The 21,209-nt window shown below is 64.9% G+C and overlaps 1 protein-coding gene across 1 annotated transcript in view; it reads left to right on the plus strand.

Annotated features, from left to right (window-relative positions):
* FRK (fyn related Src family tyrosine kinase) overlaps positions 1-21,209 on the plus strand; it is a 74,017-nt gene that overhangs the window by 31,916 nt on the left and 20,892 nt on the right. The window contains exons 4-6 of the mRNA XM_048492472.1: positions 1,656-1,824; positions 7,314-7,472; positions 9,911-10,092. Of these exons, the coding sequence (XP_048348429.1) occupies positions 1,656-1,824; positions 7,314-7,472; positions 9,911-10,092 (510 nt within the window). The remainder of the gene's footprint in view (positions 1-1,655; positions 1,825-7,313; positions 7,473-9,910; positions 10,093-21,209) is intronic.

Genomic DNA, 21,209 nt, shown 5'->3' on the forward strand with positions numbered 1-21,209 from the left:
ACCTACACATTTTTTTGAGAGGAATGACTGTGAAACTACGATGACACAAATATGCGCATTTTATTTGTTTGTTTGTTTGTTTGTTTATTTATTGTAGCTTCTCTAACTGTGACTTCCTAGCTTCGCAGACATTTCCCTGAAAACAAAAACAAAAAAAGGAAAAAATGACATGTGCATGAGATTGCTAGGCAAAAGGCGCATGTGAATTACCACGAGGCGGAGTTGCTGATCGGGGTGGGGGTGGAACGAGCCCAGCTGACACTGCCCAGGCAAGGGCGGAACTGGAAAGGCAGCCACTGTGGGAAGGGGCAGTGTCACCAGAAGAAAGGAGGAGCGAGCCGAGGCTTTAAAGGGGCTTGCCCTCCTTTGTTCAGAATCCGCATAATGTAAGGAACCTCAAAGGACTCGAAACAAAGTAACTGAGTTCAGTACGTTTATTTCATAAACTTCAATGATCGCAATACACGGAATGCGGATTCTGACTTTCCCGGGCTTAAGGTGTCGCTTTTACGGAACCTCCAGCCACCTCCCCCAAACGTCCCAGCAAAATTCCCACGACAGAACAGAAACAAGCTTCAAACACACAAGATAATCACAGCAAGGTTAAGGCCACAACCACCCCGGGCACGAAGCCCAGAACGGGGAATGCGCCAAGGCCAGGCAGAAAGAGCAGAAACTAACCCCCACCCTTACACCATGTGCTCGCCAGCCGACGATTTGCCCACCCACCTCACCCTACTTTTATATGTCAATGCATGCTGTTATGTCATAGCCTAGTTCGTGGCGGTTTGGTGCATGGGTATTGATCTGGAAGGGCAAGGGGAAGAGGGCTAGGGAGCCGCACCTTCCCCTTGGGAACGGCAACAGTGACAAGAGGCGACCACCCTGTCGAACCGGGCCAAAAGGGGGAACATCTCTGGCCAGGAGCGGCCACCTGGCAGAGCCCCACAGAGCCCTGCTGAGCTGTAGCACGTACCTGCATGACCAGATCCAGACCCATGCTTAGCCTCACGCCTCTGCTCAATAAAATGGCTATGGCCAATTTATTACCCCAGCAATGGTGTGATGTATGTCATTATAGAGGGGCCTCGCACAAGAAGTGATCCACCCTCGGGCAGCAAAACAAACTGTATTCATCTGCTTTTTACCTGGAAACCGCTTGCAGATGAGTTGCAAGCAGCAGAAACATCTGTAGGGACCCTTCAAAGAATTTCTGCTGCAGCACGCAAAATGGCGGGTGTGAATGGTGAAAATGAAAGTAAGAGGTTTGGGTGGGAGAAATAAAACATTTCCTGCCTGCTTTTGTTTGTTCAGCAGGCAGGAAACATCTTCAACCGGGGTTGGGGGAGAAAGAGTGCTAGTTTAGCGATTTTTGAAAAACATGGGTTGAGAGAATGAAACCTTTTGAAGACATTTCAGGGGAGAGTACTGTGTGAACTTCTTTTTCAGAACAGCTTTTAAAACATCCTTAAGATGTTTTATTTCTGCTGTATGAAAATCACCATTAGGACTCTATTAAAGGAAAAGGGTGTTTTTCACTAGGTCAGTTGACAACCCTTTTAAAGGTATGAGGAATGTCGTAACATGTTGTGTCAGACATAGTAGAATTTTAAAAGATTGCAGAGTTTATATATGGTGTTACTTTATTCCATCAGACAGAAGCCCCGGCTCCTTATGACTTGTCATACCAAACTGCAGATCAGTGGGAGATAGACCGTAGTTCTCTGCAGCTCTTGAAAAGATTGGGTTCTGGCCAGTTTGGTGAGGTTTGGGAAGGCTTATGGAATAATACCACACCAGTGGCAATCAAAACATTAAAACCAGGTATGTTGAAAGTCTGGATGAATGTTTCTGATATAATCAATTGTAAATGGCCATCTAAACACATTAACTCATACTGTTGTCCTGAAATAAAAAGCCTCATTCCTTTAAAATGAAGAGTGATAATCAGCTGACATCTTCAAAGTTTTCATGCCATTTCCCCCTGCTAATATTTGTCTGTTTGTCTGTTTATAAATTTTAGGAGAAAAAAGAGGAAGGGAACAGGGAGGCTAGTTAGATGAAAGCCATTGCTGTCCTCAGCCATAGGCCTGGCAGAACAGTTCTTTCTCTCAGGCCTTGTGGAACTGCATCAGATCTTGCAGAGTCCTGGTTTCATTTGACCGAGAGTTCCACCAGACCCCAAAAGCCCTGGCTCTATTTGAGGTCAGATGGATGGTGTTGGGCTAGGGACATTCAGTAAGTAGCTGAACAGAGGGGTATATTGGGAGAGGGGATCCACAGATACAAAAGTACCAGTATTCAGTCTGACTTTAGTTTTTTCCCTGTAGAAATATATATCAACAAATCAGTAAACATTTTTTCAGATTTTTTCTCAAGTGGAGTAAAAAAGACCTTAAGTCAAGGGCCCTTTCCCCACTTACCTTAAGCCCCGCTACTCTCTGCAAGTAGTGCGGGGTCCCACTGCACTCCCCACGTCAGGGGCGGCAACAGCGCAGCCGCCCCGATGCTGCCGCTCTTGCGCCTGCTCAGCATGCGGCATCCCTGGCGCTAAGCAGCAGAGTGCGTGGGGCCGCCCGGACTACTGGCAAGGAGATGCCGCCGCAGCTCAGGCAGCAGCACGCAGCGGCGGCAGTGGCAGCAGGAGAAGTGGGGAAAGGCCCAAGAAGATCCTGTGTCTTGATAGGTCCTTTAATTCCCTCCTCCCCCTGTGTTGCATAGCAATGATTTAATTACCTACATTTGCTGTCCTGAAGAATTACAGCCCTCCAAACTAAAAGAAAAGGACAGCACATAAAATGAAGAAAATATTAAATGAATGTGAATTAATGTGCTCTTGAACTAAATTTCCCCACATACTCATTACAGTGACTGTTATCAAATATTTTCTTGAACTTTTTCATGAACTTTCTTAAGATTATAATATTGCTTGTTTTTAGGCTTTTGTTCAGAGTTTTCGTTTTGCATATTTGCTTTAAGATTTATTATAGTGCTTGCGTTGTATTCCCTTAATTTGGTATTTTGGTTTTAAATTTGTGTCTCAGTTGATTGCCTACCAAATATAACCTTTGGTATAAGAATAGAACAGTCTGCCAAGGTGGTGTTTTTGCAACCTTTGGTATAAGAGTAGAACAGTCTGCCAAGGCACAACATGGACAATGGAAGATTATCCTCACTATAGGCTTGGATGCAGAGGTGTAGCTAGGAAAAATGGAGCCCAGGGCACAATGAGTTTTTGTGCCCCCCCTCCTCCACCACGACCAAACAACAATTTTTCTATGACCCATGGGCAGAGCAAGTTTGCTGGGGCTGGGGGGGCGGGGCTGGGAGAGCTGGCACTGCCCATGAATCTTGTGATCCATGGGCAGAGCAAGCTTGCTGGGATGGGGGGGGGCTGAGAGATCTGGCACTGCCCTATGAATCCTGTGATCCATGGGCAGAGCAAGCTGGATGTGATGGGGGGGGGGGGCTGGGAGAGCTGGCTCTCCCCATGGATCCTGTGATCCATGGGCAGAGGAGACTGGAGCGACCCTCTCTCTGACCCTGGCTAAATGTTGGTTGGGAGACTCCCAAGAGTCATGATGCAGAGGCAGGCAATGGCAAACCATCTCTGAAAAGCCTCCTGCCTTGAAAACCCCACCAGCGGTTGCCATGAATCAGATGCGACTTGATGGCAAAAAACAACAAAAATGGGGATCTTAATCTGGAGATCTGTTTTAGATATATAAATTCGTCTGTGCCAGTTCATCACAGTCTGCCTACACTTTACCCATAGCAAACTTGGTCCTTATTTTACCAACCTTGAAAGAATGGAAGGCTGTCTCAACATTGAACTGATTATCTGAAATAGACTTTTGTCAAAATTGAACTGGTTATGAGCTTCGGCTGCAGCACTGCAGCTTATCACTCTGTGCCACGGGACACTTTGATAACTGGCTAGCCTTAAGAAATTAACTTCCTTCCTGCTTTGTTTTTCTAGTCTGTAAAATGGGAATGACTACCCAGTGTTAAGACAAGGAATCATATGAAGACAAGGAATCATTGTACAGGATAACAAACATAGTTGCAGTCCTCTGCAATCATGTTACACATAGGCACAGTACCAAAATCAATAGTAAAAGAACTGTACACACACTAGCAACACTGACAGTCATTCTAACAATATTATCAGTCATTCTGTTGTCACCCCCCAGTCACTTATAAAGGAATGTGCTTGATCATATGCTTAGCATAGGAGAATAGCCTGTTATTAGATTATATTGTCAGGCTCCGGGTTCTCCCAGTTCTAAATTACTATTAGAGGCTTGACACTAGTGGATTAGTGGTTTGATATTCTGGTAGAATAATAATGGCTCTGTCATTTCAGTATCTTTTTAAGAAATCTCCTTGATTACTTAATTAAAAAAATTATGTAATGGACAGTGAAATTTGAACATATAGGCTTGAATCTAGTCCCCATTAGAATGAAGTTTTCGTGTTTCCCCTCTCCTGGAGCAGCCGGAAATCCTGTTCCCAGATAGGGTTGCCAACCTCCAGGTAGCACTTGGAGAATGTCTACTATTACAATTGATCTCCAGACAATTGAGATCAGTTCTTCTGTAGAAAATGCTGCTTTGGAGGATGGATCCTGTGGCCACCCTCTCCAAATCTCCAGATATTTCCCAACAAGACAGACAACCCTATTCCCAAGGAATCCCTTCTCCTTCAAGAACAAATTTTTTTGGGGGGGGGGAGGTCTTGGGTTGCTATGAAAATGGGTGAAAATGACAAAATCATGTTCATTGGGTAGAGCTCCTTGCATGTTTCAAACCCAATATCAAATATCAAACATTTTGCTCAAGTCGTGTATTTTATACTTTACATTTTTATTTCTTATTAACTGCTGAAGATAAACAAGCTATTAATTTTAATTTAGTGTATAATATTATTACCATGACAAGTCTTTTAAAGTACATCATCAATTTTTAAAAAATGCCATTAATATTTTCATTTCAGCAGATGATTGGATATATACATCAGAGTGTTCTTGATATACGCCCTCTATGTCTGTCTCAGAAAAAGATGTTGGTTAAGTTGTATATTCCTCCACCACAGAACTCAACATGCTGAACCTTCTTTATGGTAGAATGCTCTGCTTGAGTTCTAGCCTAACTAGGACTGGTTTCCTCCCCCCCCCCCATCTTTTTGAAAGTTTGAAAGTAAAAATACATTTTGGAATTTAGTTTGAACCATAAATGCTCTTGCATCAAAGGTCAATAATACACAAAATAGTCATTTTGACAAAGGCAGCATGTATAAATGAATAATAATTCTCATATTGGTTCAAGACTATATTCTAATGCAAAAGCATACAGTTTTATCAACTGCTGCATCTCAATTGACCATACTAACATGTTTTTCTGAGACTGTGTGCACAAAGTATCAATCTAACCCAGGAGCCCAGGGACTTTAATAATGGGCGGGAAATAAATTTGCAGATAGCTAGATGATGGATGGATGGATGGATAGATAGATGGATAGAAATATTTATTTAAGGGAGGGAGGGAAATAATTTTGCTGTTTAATTTTTCAAATTGTGTTGGAACAATGTTTACAGAAATATTGAGAAATGCAATGTTGCACTATTAAGGAGTTTGAATATTTACTTCAAACCATTTTTCTCCAGACTGGTTTTTTAAATCCTATTAGTACTGAATTGAAAGTACAGTTGGGCGTTTTTCGGACTGACATAATATCCTGGGGGAAAACTGGGATCATACATACAGGGATGTTTGTATCTTGGTTTCTCCCTCTGCACTGCTGCCCATCAGCGCGTTCAGGCTGGGAGGAAGAACTCCAGGGGATTATGCATCGCCATGGTTTAGTTTCATTTTCCTCACCAACGCTGCCATGCATGCATGAACTGTCCTGTTTTTCCAACGTTCTGATTGGCTTCAGTGGCAAGGTGGGAAAAGTGGCGTGATTTTTAAAAAAAGAACCACCAATTTATCATTTTTTGGAAACCCTGGGATAAGGCAAATCTCATGAGTTAGACCCGGAAGCCATGCGGAAGTCAGGACCGAACCAGGATGTTTCACTTCCTTATCCCAGGATATATGGTCCTTGCAGAAAATGCCTTGATTAGTCTGCAGCCTTTATGTTTTAGACAGGCTTCAATTAACTTCACAAAATGATGCACAAGATTCCTGATTGACTGACTAAAATGTTGATAAAAGCAATGCAGTTTCATCTTCAAAATCTTTTATTAATGTAACAGTGTGAAAACAAAATAATCATGTTGATTATATAGTGTACAAATTTTTTTGTTAAAAACCAGGGCCTGGAATGCAGGCTATACTTTAAAAAGAATCAGCAAGGACTATTACAAAGAACTCAGACACTGTTTTGTAATGCTATATATATATTTGGGGAGAGAGAGAGAGTTCTAATTGTTGTGAACTCTTCTAATCTATCCTGAGCCCGACTTTGTCAGGATAGGGCAGAGTAAAAATTGAACAAACAAACAAACAAACAAACAAACAAAAGCTTTAAATAGATTTCAGGGGAGCTATTTACAAAGAAAATCTTGAAAGTCAATTTCAGATTGGCCGCGGGAATGAATCCCTGTGAGGTCTCTTTCTGAATAGCAGTATGTGGTGATATCTTCAAAGGACACAACAGCTGTCAACTGTTTTCAGCTGAAAACATGTTTTCATGGGTTTTCCTATGACTTTCAACTTTATAAGTTCGCATTCAACAAGTTTACCGGATGACAGGTGTAGCTCTTTGGCTCAGAAAATGACAATAAAATATTAAGTAATAAGCATGTTTATTTATTTATATTTTGCATTTTTACCCTGTCAATTTCCCAAGGGACTCAAGGTTGGGATACAAGATACAATGAACTGGAACAATTTCATTTTGAAGTGATGAGTAAATGAGTCATTCCGGCCTGGGTCCATAGCTTGAAGCATTCATAATAGGCAAATGAGATGCTAAAAATTATTGCACTGCTACTAACCATTTTGAATATCAAGGAGCAGTTGCATACTTGGTCAAACTAGATGTTAAATGACCAATAGCCTCTTTGTTGGGCAAAATTCATTACTCTGGTTATTAGTTATTTTTATTGAACTTGAGAGAAGTTGTAATATGAAACCTTTGTTCTCCTTCATTTCCATAGATTCTTTTCTGGGACAACTCAGATATTTGCACTGGAATGCTCTGCAAAGAGATAGAAAGTGGCCGTAGTCATTTATTCAAGACTGCAGGGCAGACAAGAATGGCCTTTAATAACACAGGCTAATTTTCTTTTGTCGCTGTTCTCATTTCAGGCTCAATGGATCCAAAAGACTTCCTGAGGGAAGCACATATAATGAAGAACCTGAGACACCCAAAGCTTATACAGCTTTATGCTGTTTGCACTTTAGAGGATCCAATTTATATTATTACAGAACTGATGAGACATGGAAGTCTCCTAGAATACCTCCAAAGTAAGTGGGTTGCATTTAATTTAGCAACACAGTGTGCAGCTAGCACTATAGAAAACAAGGATGAACAGATCAGTAAACTGATGGGATACAAAGACTATAGTGATTGGAAAGGTTACAGAGAAGAAAAAAGTGCCTAGAATTCACAGAACGGCTAGGCTATCTCTCTACCTATAATAAAATTCCGCCATCCATGGTTGTAATTACATGCTTGCCCTTTCTTTCCAGCCTGGGGAAGTCCCATCATAGTTTTGCAAAGTGCTTGTTTTTATCTATTCAAAAGAGCAGTTTTTATTTATTCATTCATTTCCTTTTAACACACAACCAATTTGGGAAACGGTGTGATGTAGTATTTAGTGTCACACTTGGCCCAGGGTGACTCTGATTCAAAACTGAGGTCTTTGCAAAGCAGAGCAATTGGGCATGCCTTTGGCAGTTCATGGGCAAAAATTGCGGCATGCTTCCTTTTGTCTTTATTTTCTGTCACTGTGATATTGTATTTGTTTTAAAATTTTATTAAGTCACTTTGTGACCCATTGATTGCTGAACAATGGGATAGAAATATTTAGTCACAATTAAATACATAAATTTATCCATAAAGCTTAACAGATAGCTTTATCAGTCTTGCATACATCTTGTGGTTGTTGTGAGCCTCAAGAATAGGAAAGGACAACCACTTAACTTGATCTTCATTTCCTTGGAAGAAGGGCAAGATAAAAATGTAGAAGGCACTAAGGAGTTTAACTTAAGTAATAATATCTTACACAAGATCAGTCAGTCAGAATTTTATGATTGAACAGAGATCTCAATATAGGTCCCCCAATTCAAGGCCACTAGCTGTTGATCACTTGAACACAACTTGAGAAAAGTTTTCAGTCACCACATGAAATTATAGTCACAGTCATCCCTTGCTGATGATGGTAACAGCAGAAGGCTTCTTTCTGTGATCTGTTTAAAAAAGATTTGGAAAAAATCACTGTTTTAGAATGTGTCCTCGGTACTGATTAACCATAGCCATACATATATGATACTAACTAGGCCTTCCAAGTAAGAGGGTGGGATTTACATGTAAGTTTGAGCCTCTAGACCTGTTACTTCAGGTATAAATTGATTCAGTTCTCTGCTTAGCTAGAGATGTACACTATACATTGTCTTTATAAAATCAGAGAGAGATAGCCTTGTAAATTGAACAGAGTAGTTATAGCAACCCCTCCCCCCAAAAAACCCCCAACCCAGTTCACATTCTTAGAAGCAGGTTGGAACTGTTTTCTTTTTTAAAAGTTTTTAAAGTTAGTTATAAATGTCAGTGTATGAAAGTGTAGTCTGTGGGAAAGATAATGATTCAGGTTAGTATAGTAATGAAATAGTGCAGAGGCATCATTGGCTCTGGCAAACAGGCCTTTTCTGTGGAAATCTCCATACTTAGTTGAATAAAATTATATGATACAACTGCTTTCTGGCAAAAGTATGTCCCAATGCTATCTATATGTGTATGCCTAAGTAAATCTGACTAATTTAAGTGAGATTTACTCCCAAATACCTCTATTTCATAAGTGTCTTTTCTTAAAAGAACCTGATTTTATCAAATGTCAAAAACTGAATGTCTGCCCTGGTTAGTACTTGATTGAGATACCACCAAGGAAGTCAAAGTTACTGTGTAGAGGAAGACAATGGCAAACTGCCTCTGTTGTCTCTTGCCTTGAAAACCTTCAGGGGTTACCATAAATCAGCTGCAACCTGATGATTCTTTCCACCAAAACTGCCTCTTGGAAAATGTATCTATGCCATATGCAAAGTATATAGAAGTATAATGTATTAAATAAATATTTTTAAACCAGATTTTAAAAAATTGTTTGATCTACAGATATTGTGAATACAAAACTATAATTCAGCATCTCTCTCTCTCTCAGCATAGTGTTGTGGTTAAGAGCAGGTGCACCCTAATCTGGAGAATCGGGTTTGATTCCCCGCTCTGCCACTTGAGCTGTGGAAGCTTATCTGGTGAAATAGATTAGCTTGTGCACTCCAACACATGCCAGCTGGGTGACCTTGGGCTAGTCACAGTTCTTTGGAGCTCTCTCAGCCCCACCCATCTCACAGGATGTTTGTTGTGAGTGGGGAAGGGAAAGGAGTTTGTTAGCCTCTTTGAGTCTCCTTACAGGAGAGAAAGGGGAAAATATAAATTCAACTCTTCTTCTTTTAAACTTTGATATGAATTGTTGGAATGCTCTTCATTATGCAGCAAAGCTATTACTCTTTGTTTTTCAATTTTCATATTAGCTATTGTTTTCCAGTTAAACCATTTTTATTGCTATTAGTCTTTAGTGTCTTTAATTCTTTCATTCTTAACTTGTTCATCTGGTCCTTACCAACCAGCTATCTAAAATTTAGAAGTTTTTTCCTCCTTAAAATGACAGGTTATTCTTTTTGCTTTTGCACAGAGGATGGAGGTTCCAGTATCCACTTGCCTCAGCAGGTGGACATGGCAGCTCAGGTTGCCTCAGGAATGGCTTATCTGGAATCTCAGAATTACATCCATCGTGATTTGGCAGCCAGAAATGTCCTTGTTGGTGAACATAATGTTTACAAAGTAGCAGATTTTGGACTTGCTCGGGTTTTTAAGGTAATTTCCTCAACTAATATTTAATATCTTTTGATATAGCAGGGATACATTTGAGATCCATATGAGCCATAGCAGTATCTCCTGTGCATTTTTCTTGGTGATATTAATTAGGAAAGCCCATAATATAGGGGAATAGGAATGTTAATCTTTTCTACTTGTGTTGTCTTCCTAGCCCTAAAGTACCTCCCAGAGCTTCTGTTTGCCCCATTGGCAGAAATATGTAGACAGCGGGCAAACAGCAGCTGTGTGTGGTTATCTGAGGTTGGCCAAATAGTGCATATATAAATGATTTAATCCTCTTTAATTTTGTATTTAACTAGCGAGCCTGGCCACGTGTTGCTGTGGCAATTGTCCTTCTCATCACAGTCCGCAACCCACACAGATGTCCATGCAAGTCCAATAATCCCCAGCATAGCTTTTTGGGGTGGTCAAATGGAATCCCTCTTTTCCTTTTCAATGCACATCGTTATATGGTGCTGTCTTGTTTTTTTAGTATAAGATAACCCTTCCCATTCCACAATGGAACTGTCCAGAGTGTAAATCCCGCTGTCCATGAGGCTGGTTGACACGCATAGTCCTGGCTTGGGTAAGGCAGAACTGGGGCAAGCAGGCTATCCCAGTCAGGCAGCAGAGGCAGGGTGGTGAGGCGCTCAGGTCGAGGCCAGCTCCCTGGGTTCTTAAAGAGCCACGTGCAAAAGAAGTGGAGCCAGTAGTGTTGGTTCGCCCCTACCCCACGGATTGTCTTAGAAGAAAAAGGCAAACTCCAGCTCGCTTTTAGTAAAAGAGAGCTGTGGTGAATATGGGTGAGGAAGTGGGTAAGTGGTGGTTGGATGTGAGGGAGGGCAGAGTGAGGTGTGTGAGGATGAGCTGGATGTTTATGAGAGTATGTGTGTTGTGTGGTAGCAGTGGGTGAAGCACAGAGAGTGAAAGTTACCTGCATGTGTGGGGGGGAACCCCACCTGATGTCTCACTTGGTAAAGCATGTATGTGTTTCACTTCCACTCGTATTACCTATCAGTATTTCCTATTTACTGTTTTCACTGCTCATCTCTGGCCATCTGTGCGAACATTCTAAGGGCATACCAAGCCCTCAGGCCACAGACATGCTGCACGAACATTCTAAGGGTGACAGTTAAACACAAACAGCTTCATGACCTGGTGCGCCAGGAAAAAGACATTTTACCTGGCTCAGGTATGGACTTTCGGCGATTTGAAGGTCCGATTACCTGCCCGCAACAGGGAAGGACGTCCTGTGAAAATTTGGGGGCGATCCATCCAGCAGCTTCTGAGGGAGACCATCAGGGACAAACACACTGTTAGATTTAGACAGACAGACAGACAGACAGACAGACAGACAGACAGACAGACAGACAGACAGACAGACAGACAGACAGACAGACAGACAGACAGACAGACAGACAGACAGACAGACAGACAGACAGACAGACAGACAGACAGATAGATAGATAGATAGATAGATAGATAGATAGATAGATAGATAGATAGATAGATAGATAGATAGATAGATAGATAGATACTGTGGATCCTAACTCAGCCCATTCACAAGTACTATGTATCTATCTATCTATCCCCCCCACCCCCCCCCCCCCCCACCCCCCCCCCCCCCCCCCCCCCCCCCCACCCCACCCCCCCCCCCCCTCGCCCCCCCCCCCGGGCCGCCCCTCCCCGCCGCCCCCCCACCCCCCCCCCCCCCCACCCCCCCCCCCCCCCACCCCCCCCCCCCCCCACCCCCCCCCCCCCCCACCCCCCCCCCCCCCCACCCCCCCCCCCCCCCACCCCCCCCCCCCCCCACCCCCCCCCCCCCCCACCCCCCCCCCCCCCCACCCCCCCCCCCCCCCACCCCCCCCCCCCCCCACCCCCCCCCCCCCCCACCCCCCCCCCCCCCCACCCCCCCCCCCCCCCACCCCCCCCCCCCCCCACCCCCCCCCCCCCCCACCCCCCCCCCCCCCCACCCCCCCCCCCCCCCACCCCCCCCCCCCCCCACCCCCCCCCCCCCCCACCCCCCCCCCCCCCCACCCCCCCCCCCCCCCACCCCCCCCCCCCCCCACCCCCCCCCCCCCCCACCCCCCCCCCCCCCCACCCCCCCCCCCCCCCACCCCCCCCCCCCCCCACCCCCCCCCCCCCCCACCCCCCCCCCCCCCCACCCCCCCCCCCCCCCACCCCCCCCCCCCCCCACCCCCCCCCCCCCCCACCCCCCCCCCCCCCCACCCCCCCCCCCCCCCACCCCCCCCCCCCCCCACCCCCCCCCCCCCCCACCCCCCCCCCCCCCCACCCCCCCCCCCCCCCACCCCCCCCCCCCCCCACCCCCCCCCCCCCCCACCCCCCCCCCCCCCCACCCCCCCCCCCCCCCACCCCCCCCCCCCCCCACCCCCCCCCCCCCCCACCCCCCCCCCCCCCCACCCCCCCCCCCCCCCACCCCCCCCCCCCCCCACCCCCCCCCCCCCCCACCCCCCCCCCCCCCCACCCCCCCCCCCCCCCACCCCCCCCCCCCCCCACCCCCCCCCCCCCCCACCCCCCCCCCCCCCCACCCCCCCCCCCCCCCACCCCCCCCCCCCCCCACCCCCCCCCCCCCCCACCCCCCCCCCCCCCCACCCCCCCCCCCCCCCACCCCCCCCCCCCCCCACCCCCCCCCCCCCCCACCCCCCCCCCCCCCCACCCCCCCCCCCCCCCACCCCCCCCCCCCCCCACCCCCCCCCCCCCCCACCCCCCCCCCCCCCCACCCCCCCCCCCCCCCACCCCCCCCCCCCCCCACCCCCCCCCCCCCCCACCCCCCCCCCCCCCCACCCCCCCCCCCCCCCACCCCCCCCCCCCCCCACCCCCCCCCCCCCCCACCCCCCCCCCCCCCCACCCCCCCCCCCCCCCACCCCCCCCCCCCCCCACCCCCCCCCCCCCCCACCCCCCCCCCCCCCCACCCCCCCCCCCCCCCACCCCCCCCCCCCCCCACCCCCCCCCCCCCCCACCCCCCCCCCCCCCCACCCCCCCCCCCCCCCACCCCCCCCCCCCCCCACCCCCCCCCCCCCCCACCCCCCCCCCCCCCCACCCCCCCCCCCCCCCACCCCCCCCCCCCCCCACCCCCCCCCCCCCCCACCCCCCCCCCCCCCCACCCCCCCCCCCCCCCACCCCCCCCCCCCCCCACCCCCCCCCCCCCCCACCCCCCCCCCCCCCCACCCCCCCCCCCCCCCACCCCCCCCCCCCCCCACCCCCCCCCCCCCCCACCCCCCCCCCCCCCCACCCCCCCCCCCCCCCACCCCCCCCCCCCCCCACCCCCCCCCCCCCCCACCCCCCCCCCCCCCCACCCCCCCCCCCCCCCACCCCCCCCCCCCCCCACCCCCCCCCCCCCCCACCCCCCCCCCCCCCCACCCCCCCCCCCCCCCACCCCCCCCCCCCCCCACCCCCCCCCCCCCCCACCCCCCCCCCCCCCCACCCCCCCCCCCCCCCACCCCCCCCCCCCCCCACCCCCCCCCCCCCCCACCCCCCCCCCCCCCCACCCCCCCCCCCCCCCACCCCCCCCCCCCCCCACCCCCCCCCCCCCCCACCCCCCCCCCCCCCCACCCCCCCCCCCCCCCACCCCCCCCCCCCCCCACCCCCCCCCCCCCCCACCCCCCCCCCCCCCCACCCCCCCCCCCCCCCACCCCCCCCCCCCCCCACCCCCCCCCCCCCCCACCCCCCCCCCCCCCCACCCCCCCCCCCCCCCACCCCCCCCCCCCCCCACCCCCCCCCCCCCCCACCCCCCCCCCCCCCCACCCCCCCCCCCCCCCACCCCCCCCCCCCCCCACCCCCCCCCCCCCCCACCCCCCCCCCCCCCCACCCCCCCCCCCCCCCACCCCCCCCCCCCCCCACCCCCCCCCCCCCCCACCCCCCCCCCCCCCCACCCCCCCCCCCCCCCACCCCCCCCCCCCCCCACCCCCCCCCCCCCCCACCCCCCCCCCCCCCCACCCCCCCCCCCCCCCACCCCCCCCCCCCCCCACCCCCCCCCCCCCCCACCCCCCCCCCCCCCCACCCCCCCCCCCCCCCACCCCCCCCCCCCCCCACCCCCCCCCCCCCCCACCCCCCCCCCCCCCCACCCCCCCCCCCCCCCACCCCCCCCCCCCCCCACCCCCCCCCCCCCCCACCCCCCCCCCCCCCCACCCCCCCCCCCCCCCACCCCCCCCCCCCCCCACCCCCCCCCCCCCCCACCCCCCCCCCCCCCCACCCCCCCCCCCCCCCACCCCCCCCCCCCCCCACCCCCCCCCCCCCCCACCCCCCCCCCCCCCCACCCCCCCCCCCCCCCACCCCCCCCCCCCCCCACCCCCCCCCCCCCCCACCCCCCCCCCCCCCCACCCCCCCCCCCCCCCACCCCCCCCCCCCCCCACCCCCCCCCCCCCCCACCCCCCCCCCCCCCCACCCCCCCCCCCCCCCACCCCCCCCCCCCCCCACCCCCCCCCCCCCCCACCCCCCCCCCCCCCCACCCCCCCCCCCCCCCACCCCCCCCCCCCCCCACCCCCCCCCCCCCCCACCCCCCCCCCCCCCCACCCCCCCCCCCCCCCACCCCCCCCCCCCCCCACCCCCCCCCCCCCCCACCCCCCCCCCCCCCCACCCCCCCCCCCCCCCACCCCCCCCCCCCCCCACCCCCCCCCCCCCCCACCCCCCCCCCCCCCCACCCCCCCCCCCCCCCACCCCCCCCCCCCCCCACCCCCCCCCCCCCCCACCCCCCCCCCCCCCCACCCCCCCCCCCCCCCACCCCCCCCCCCCCCCACCCCCCCCCCCCCCCACCCCCCCCCCCCCCCACCCCCCCCCCCCCCCACCCCCCCCCCCCCCCACCCCCCCCCCCCCCCACCCCCCCCCCCCCCCACCCCCCCCCCCCCCCACCCCCCCCCCCCCCCACCCCCCCCCCCCCCCACCCCCCCCCCCCCCCACCCCCCCCCCCCCCCACCCCCCCCCCCCCCCACCCCCCCCCCCCCCCACCCCCCCCCCCCCCCACCCCCCCCCCCCCCCACCCCCCCCCCCCCCCACCCCCCCCCCCCCCCACCCCCCCCCCCCCCCACCCCCCCCCCCCCCCACCCCCCCCCCCCCCCACCCCCCCCCCCCCCCACCCCCCCCCCCCCCCACCCCCCCCCCCCCCCACCCCCCCCCCCCCCCACCCCCCCCCCCCCCCACCCCCCCCCCCCCCCACCCCCCCCCCCCCCCACCCCCCCCCCCCCCCACCCCCCCCCCCCCCCACCCCCCCCCCCCCCCACCCCCCCCCCCCCCCACCCCCCCCCCCCCCCACCCCCCCCCCCCCCCACCCCCCCCCCCCCCCACCCCCCCCCCCCCCCACCCCCCCCCCCCCCCACCCCCCCCCCCCCCCACCCCCCCCCCCCCCCACCCCCCCCCCCCCCCACCCCCCCCCCCCCCCACCCCCCCCCCCCCCCACCCCCCCCCCCCCCCACCCCCCCCCCCCCCCACCCCCCCCCCCCCCCACCCCCCCCCCCCCCCACCCCCCCCCCCCCCCACCCCCCCCCCCCCCCACCCCCCCCCCCCCCCACCCCCCCCCCCCCCCACCCCCCCCCCCCCCCACCCCCCCCCCCCCCCACCCCCCCCCCCCCCCACCCCCCCCCCCCCCCACCCCCCCCCCCCCCCACCCCCCCCCCCCCCCACCCCCCCCCCCCCCCACCCCCCCCCCCCCCCACCCCCCCCCCCCCCCACCCCCCCCCCCCCCCACCCCCCCCCCCCCCCACCCCCCCCCCCCCCCACCCCCCCCCCCCCCCACCCCCCCCCCCCCCCACCCCCCCCCCCCCCCACCCCCCCCCCCCCCCACCCCCCCCCCCCCCCACCCCCCCCCCCCCCCACCCCCCCCCCCCCCCACCCCCCCCCCCCCCCACCCCCCCCCCCCCCCACCCCCCCCCCCCCCCACCCCCCCCCCCCCCCACCCCCCCCCCCCCCCACCCCCCCCCCCCCCCACCCCCCCCCCCCCCCACCCCCCCCCCCCCCCACCCCCCCCCCCCCCCACCCCCCCCCCCCCCCACCCCCCCCCCCCCCCACCCCCCCCCCCCCCCACCCCCCCCCCCCCCCACCCCCCCCCCCCCCCACCCCCCCCCCCCCCCACCCCCCCCCCCCCCCACCCCCCCCCCCCCCCACCCCCCCCCCCCCCCACCCCCCCCCCCCCCCACCCCCCCCCCCCCCCACCCCCCCCCCCCCCCACCCCCCCCCCCCCCCACCCCCCCCCCCCCCCACCCCCCCCCCCCCCCACCCCCCCCCCCCCCCACCCCCCCCCCCCCCCACCCCCCCCCCCCCCCACCCCCCCCCCCCCCCACCCCCCCCCCCCCCCACCCCCCCCCCCCCCCACCCCCCCCCCCCCCCACCCCCCCCCCCCCCCACCCCCCCCCCCCCCCACCCCCCCCCCCCCCCACCCCCCCCCCCCCCCACCCCCCCCCCCCCCCACCCCCCCCCCCCCCCACCCCCCCCCCCCCCCACCCCCCCCCCCCCCCACCCCCCCCCCCCCCCACCCCCCCCCCCCCCCACCCCCCCCCCCCCCCACCCCCCCCCCCCCCCACCCCCCCCCCCCCCCACCCCCCCCCCCCCCCACCCCCCCCCCCCCCCACCCCCCCCCCCCCCCACCCCCCCCCCCCCCCACCCCCCCCCCCCCCCACCCCCCCCCCCCCCCACCCCCCCCCCCCCCCACCCCCCCCCCCCCCCACCCCCCCCCCCCCCCACCCCCCCCCCCCCCCACCCCCCCCCCCCCCCACCCCCCCCCCCCCCCACCCCCCCCCCCCCCCACCCCCCCCCCCCCCCACCCCCCCCCCCCCCCACCCCCCCCCCCCCCCACCCCCCCCCCCCCCCACCCCCCCCCCCCCCCACCCCCCCCCCCCCCCACCCCCCCCCCCCCCCACCCCCCCCCCCCCCCACCCCCCCCCCCCCCCACCCCCCCCCCCCCCCACCCCCCCCCCCCCCCACCCCCCCCCCCCCCCACCCCCCCCCCCCCCCACCCCCCCCCCCCCCCACCCCCCCCCCCCCCCACCCCCCCCCCCCCCCACCCCCCCCCCCCCCCACCCCCCCCCCCCCCCACCCCCCCCCCCCCCCACCCCCCCCCCCCCCCACCCCCCCCCCCCCCCACCCCCCCCCCCCCCCACCCCCCCCCCCCCCCACCCCCCCCCCCCCCCACCCCCCCCCCCCCCCACCCCCCCCCCCCCCCACCCCCCCCCCCCCCCACCCCCCCCCCCCCCCACCCCCCCCCCCCCCCACCCCCCCCCCCCCCCACCCCCCCCCCCCCCCACCCCCCCCCCCCCCCACCCCCCCCCCCCCCCACCCCCCCCCCCCCCCACCCCCCCCCCCCCCCACCCCCCCCCCCCCCCACCCCCCCCCCCCCCCACCCCCCCCCCCCCCCACCCCCCCCCCCCCCCACCCCCCCCCCCCCCCACCCCCCCCCCCCCCCACCCCCCCCCCCCCCCACCCCCCCCCCCCCCCACCCCCCCCCCCCCCCACCCCCCCCCCCCCCCACCCCCCCCCCCCCCCACCCCCCCCCCCCCCCACCCCCCCCCCCCCCCACCCCCCCCCCCCCCCACCCCCCCCCCCCCCCACCCCCCCCCCCCCCCACCCCCCCCCCCCCCCACCCCCCCCCCCCCCCACCCCCCCCCCCCCCCACCCCCCCCCCCCCCCACCCCCCCCCCCCCCCACCCCCCCCCCCCCCCACCCCCCCCCCCCCCCACCCCCCCCCCCCCCCACCCCCCCCCCCCCCCACCCCCCCCCCCCCCCACCCCCCCCCCCCCCCACCCCCCCCCCCCCCCACCCCCCCCCCCCCCCACCCCCCCCCCCCCCCACCCCCCCCCCCCCCCACCCCCCCCCCCCCCCACCCCCCCCCCCCCCCACCCCCCCCCCCCCCCACCCCCCCCCCCCCCCACCCCCCCCCCCCCCCACCCCCCCCCCCCCCCACCCCCCCCCCCCCCCACCCCCCCCCCCCCCCACCCCCCCCCCCCCCCACCCCCCCCCCCCCCCACCCCCCCCCCCCCCCACCCCCCCCCCCCCCCACCCCCCCCCCCCCCCACCCCCCCCCCCCCCCACCCCCCCCCCCCCCCACCCCCCCCCCCCCCCACCCCCCCCCCCCCCCACCCCCCCCCCCCCCCACCCCCCCCCCCCCCCACCCCCCCCCCCCCCCACCCCCCCCCCCCCCCACCCCCCCCCCCCCCCACCCCCCCCCCCCCCCACCCCCCCCCCCCCCCACCCCCCCCCCCCCCCACCCCCCCCCCCCCCCACCCCCCCCCCCCCCCACCCCCCCCCCCCCCCACCCCCCCCCCCCCCCACCCCCCCCCCCCCCCACCCCCCCCCCCCCCCACCCCCCCCCCCCCCCACCCCCCCCCCCCCCCACCCCCCCCCCCCCCCACCCCCCCCCCCCCCCACCCCCCCCCCCCCCCACCCCCCCCCCCCCCCACCCCCCCCCCCCCCCACCCCCCCCCCCCCCCACCCCCCCCCCCCCCCACCCCCCCCCCCCCCCACCCCCCCCCCCCCCCACCCCCCCCCCCCCCCACCCCCCCCCCCCCCCACCCCCCCCCCCCCCCACCCCCCCCCCCCCCCACCCCCCCCCCCCCCCACCCCCCCCCCCCCCCACCCCCCCCCCCCCCCACCCCCCCCCCCCCCCACCCCCCCCCCCCCCCACCCCCCCCCCCCCCCACCCCCCCCCCCCCCCACCCCCCCCCCCCCCCACCCCCCCCCCCCCCCACCCCCCCCCCCCCCCACCCCCCCCCCCCCCCACCCCCCCCCCCCCCCACCCCCCCCCCCCCCCACCCCCCCCCCCCCCCACCCCCCCCCCCCCCCACCCCCCCCCCCCCCCACCCCCCCCCCCCCCCACCCCCCCCCCCCCCCACCCCCCCCCCCCCCCACCCCCCCCCCCCCCCACCCCCCCCCCCCCCCACCCCCCCCCCCCCCCACCCCCCCCCCCCCCCACCCCCCCCCCCCCCCACCCCCCCCCCCCCCCACCCCCCCCCCCCCCCACCCCCCCCCCCCCCCACCCCCCCCCCCCCCCACCCCCCCCCCCCCCCACCCCCCCCCCCCCCCACCCCCCCCCCCCCCCACCCCCCCCCCCCCCCACCCCCCCCCCCCCCCACCCCCCCCCCCCCCCACCCCCCCCCCCCCCCACCCCCCCCCCCCCCCACCCCCCCCCCCCCCCACCCCCCCCCCCCCCCACCCCCCCCCCCCCCCACCCCCCCCCCCCCCCACCCCCCCCCCCCCCCACCCCCCCCCCCCCCCACCCCCCCCCCCCCCCACCCCCCCCCCCCCCCACCCCCCCCCCCCCCCACCCCCCCCCCCCCCCACCCCCCCCCCCCCCCACCCCCCCCCCCCCCCACCCCCCCCCCCCCCCACCCCCCCCCCCCCCCACCCCCCCCCCCCCCCACCCCCCCCCCCCCCCACCCCCCCCCCCCCCCACCCCCCCCCCCCCCCACCCCCCCCCCCCCCCACCCCCCCCCCCCCCCACCCCCCCCCCCCCCCACCCCCCCCCCCCCCCACCCCCCCCCCCCCCCACCCCCCCCCCCCCCCACCCCCCCCCCCCCCCACCCCCCCCCCCCCCCACCCCCCCCCCCCCCCACCCCCCCCCCCCCCCACCCCCCCCCCCCCCCACCCCCCCCCCCCCCCACCCCCCCCCCCCCCCACCCCCCCCCCCCCCCACCCCCCCCCCCCCCCACCCCCCCCCCCCCCCACCCCCCCCCCCCCCCACCCCCCCCCCCCCCCACCCCCCCCCCCCCCCACCCCCCCCCCCCCCCACCCCCCCCCCCCCCCACCCCCCCCCCCCCCCACCCCCCCCCCCCCCCACCCCCCCCCCCCCCCACCCCCCCCCCCCCCCACCCCCCCCCCCCCCCACCCCCCCCCCCCCCCACCCCCCCCCCCCCCCACCCCCCCCCCCCCCCACCCCCCCCCCCCCCCACCCCCCCCCCCCCCCACCCCCCCCCCCCCCCACCCCCCCCCCCCCCCACCCCCCCCCCCCCCCACCCCCCCCCCCCCCCACCCCCCCCCCCCCCCACCCCCCCCCCCCCCCACCCCCCCCCCCCCCCACCCCCCCCCCCCCCCACCCCCCCCCCCCCCCACCCCCCCCCCCCCCCACCCCCCCCCCCCCCCACCCCCCCCCCCCCCCACCCCCCCCCCCCCCCACCCCCCCCCCCCCCCACCCCCCCCCCCCCCCACCCCCCCCCCCCCCCACCCCCCCCCCCCCCCACCCCCCCCCCCCCCCACCCCCCCCCCCCCCCACCCCCCCCCCCCCCCACCCCCCCCCCCCCCCACCCCCCCCCCCCCCCACCCCCCCCCCCCCCCACCCCCCCCCCCCCCCACCCCCCCCCCCCCCCACCCCCCCCCCCCCCCACCCCCCCCCCCCCCCACCCCCCCCCCCCCCCACCCCCCCCCCCCCCCACCCCCCCCCCCCCCCACCCCCCCCCCCCCCCACCCCCCCCCCCCCCCACCCCCCCCCCCCCCCACCCCCCCCCCCCCCCACCCCCCCCCCCCCCCACCCCCCCCCCCCCCCACCCCCCCCCCCCCCCACCCCCCCCCCCCCCCACCCCCCCCCCCCCCCACCCCCCCCCCCCCCCACCCCCCCCCCCCCCCACCCCCCCCCCCCCCCACCCCCCCCCCCCCCCACCCCCCCCCCCCCCCACCCCCCCCCCCCCCCACCCCCCCCCCCCCCCACCCCCCCCCCCCCCCACCCCCCCCCCCCCCCACCCCCCCCCCCCCCCACCCCCCCCCCCCCCCACCCCCCCCCCCCCCCACCCCCCCCCCCCCCCACCCCCCCCCCCCCCCACCCCCCCCCCCCCCCACCCCCCCCCCCCCCCACCCCCCCCCCCCCCCACCCCCCCCCCCCCCCACCCCCCCCCCCCCCCACCCCCCCCCCCCCCCACCCCCCCCCCCCCCCACCCCCCCCCCCCCCCACCCCCCCCCCCCCCCACCCCCCCCCCCCCCCACCCCCCCCCCCCCCCACCCCCCCCCCCCCCCACCCCCCCCCCCCCCCACCCCCCCCCCCCCCCACCCCCCCCCCCCCCCACCCCCCCCCCCCCCCACCCCCCCCCCCCCCCACCCCCCCCCCCCCCCACCCCCCCCCCCCCCCACCCCCCCCCCCCCCCACCCCCCCCCCCCCCCACCCCCCCCCCCCCCCACCCCCCCCC

The sequence above is a fragment of the Sphaerodactylus townsendi genome, linkage group LG01 (assembly GCF_021028975.2).
Source record: "Sphaerodactylus townsendi isolate TG3544 linkage group LG01, MPM_Stown_v2.3, whole genome shotgun sequence".
NCBI classification, from domain to species: Eukaryota; Metazoa; Chordata; class Lepidosauria; order Squamata; family Sphaerodactylidae; genus Sphaerodactylus; species Sphaerodactylus townsendi.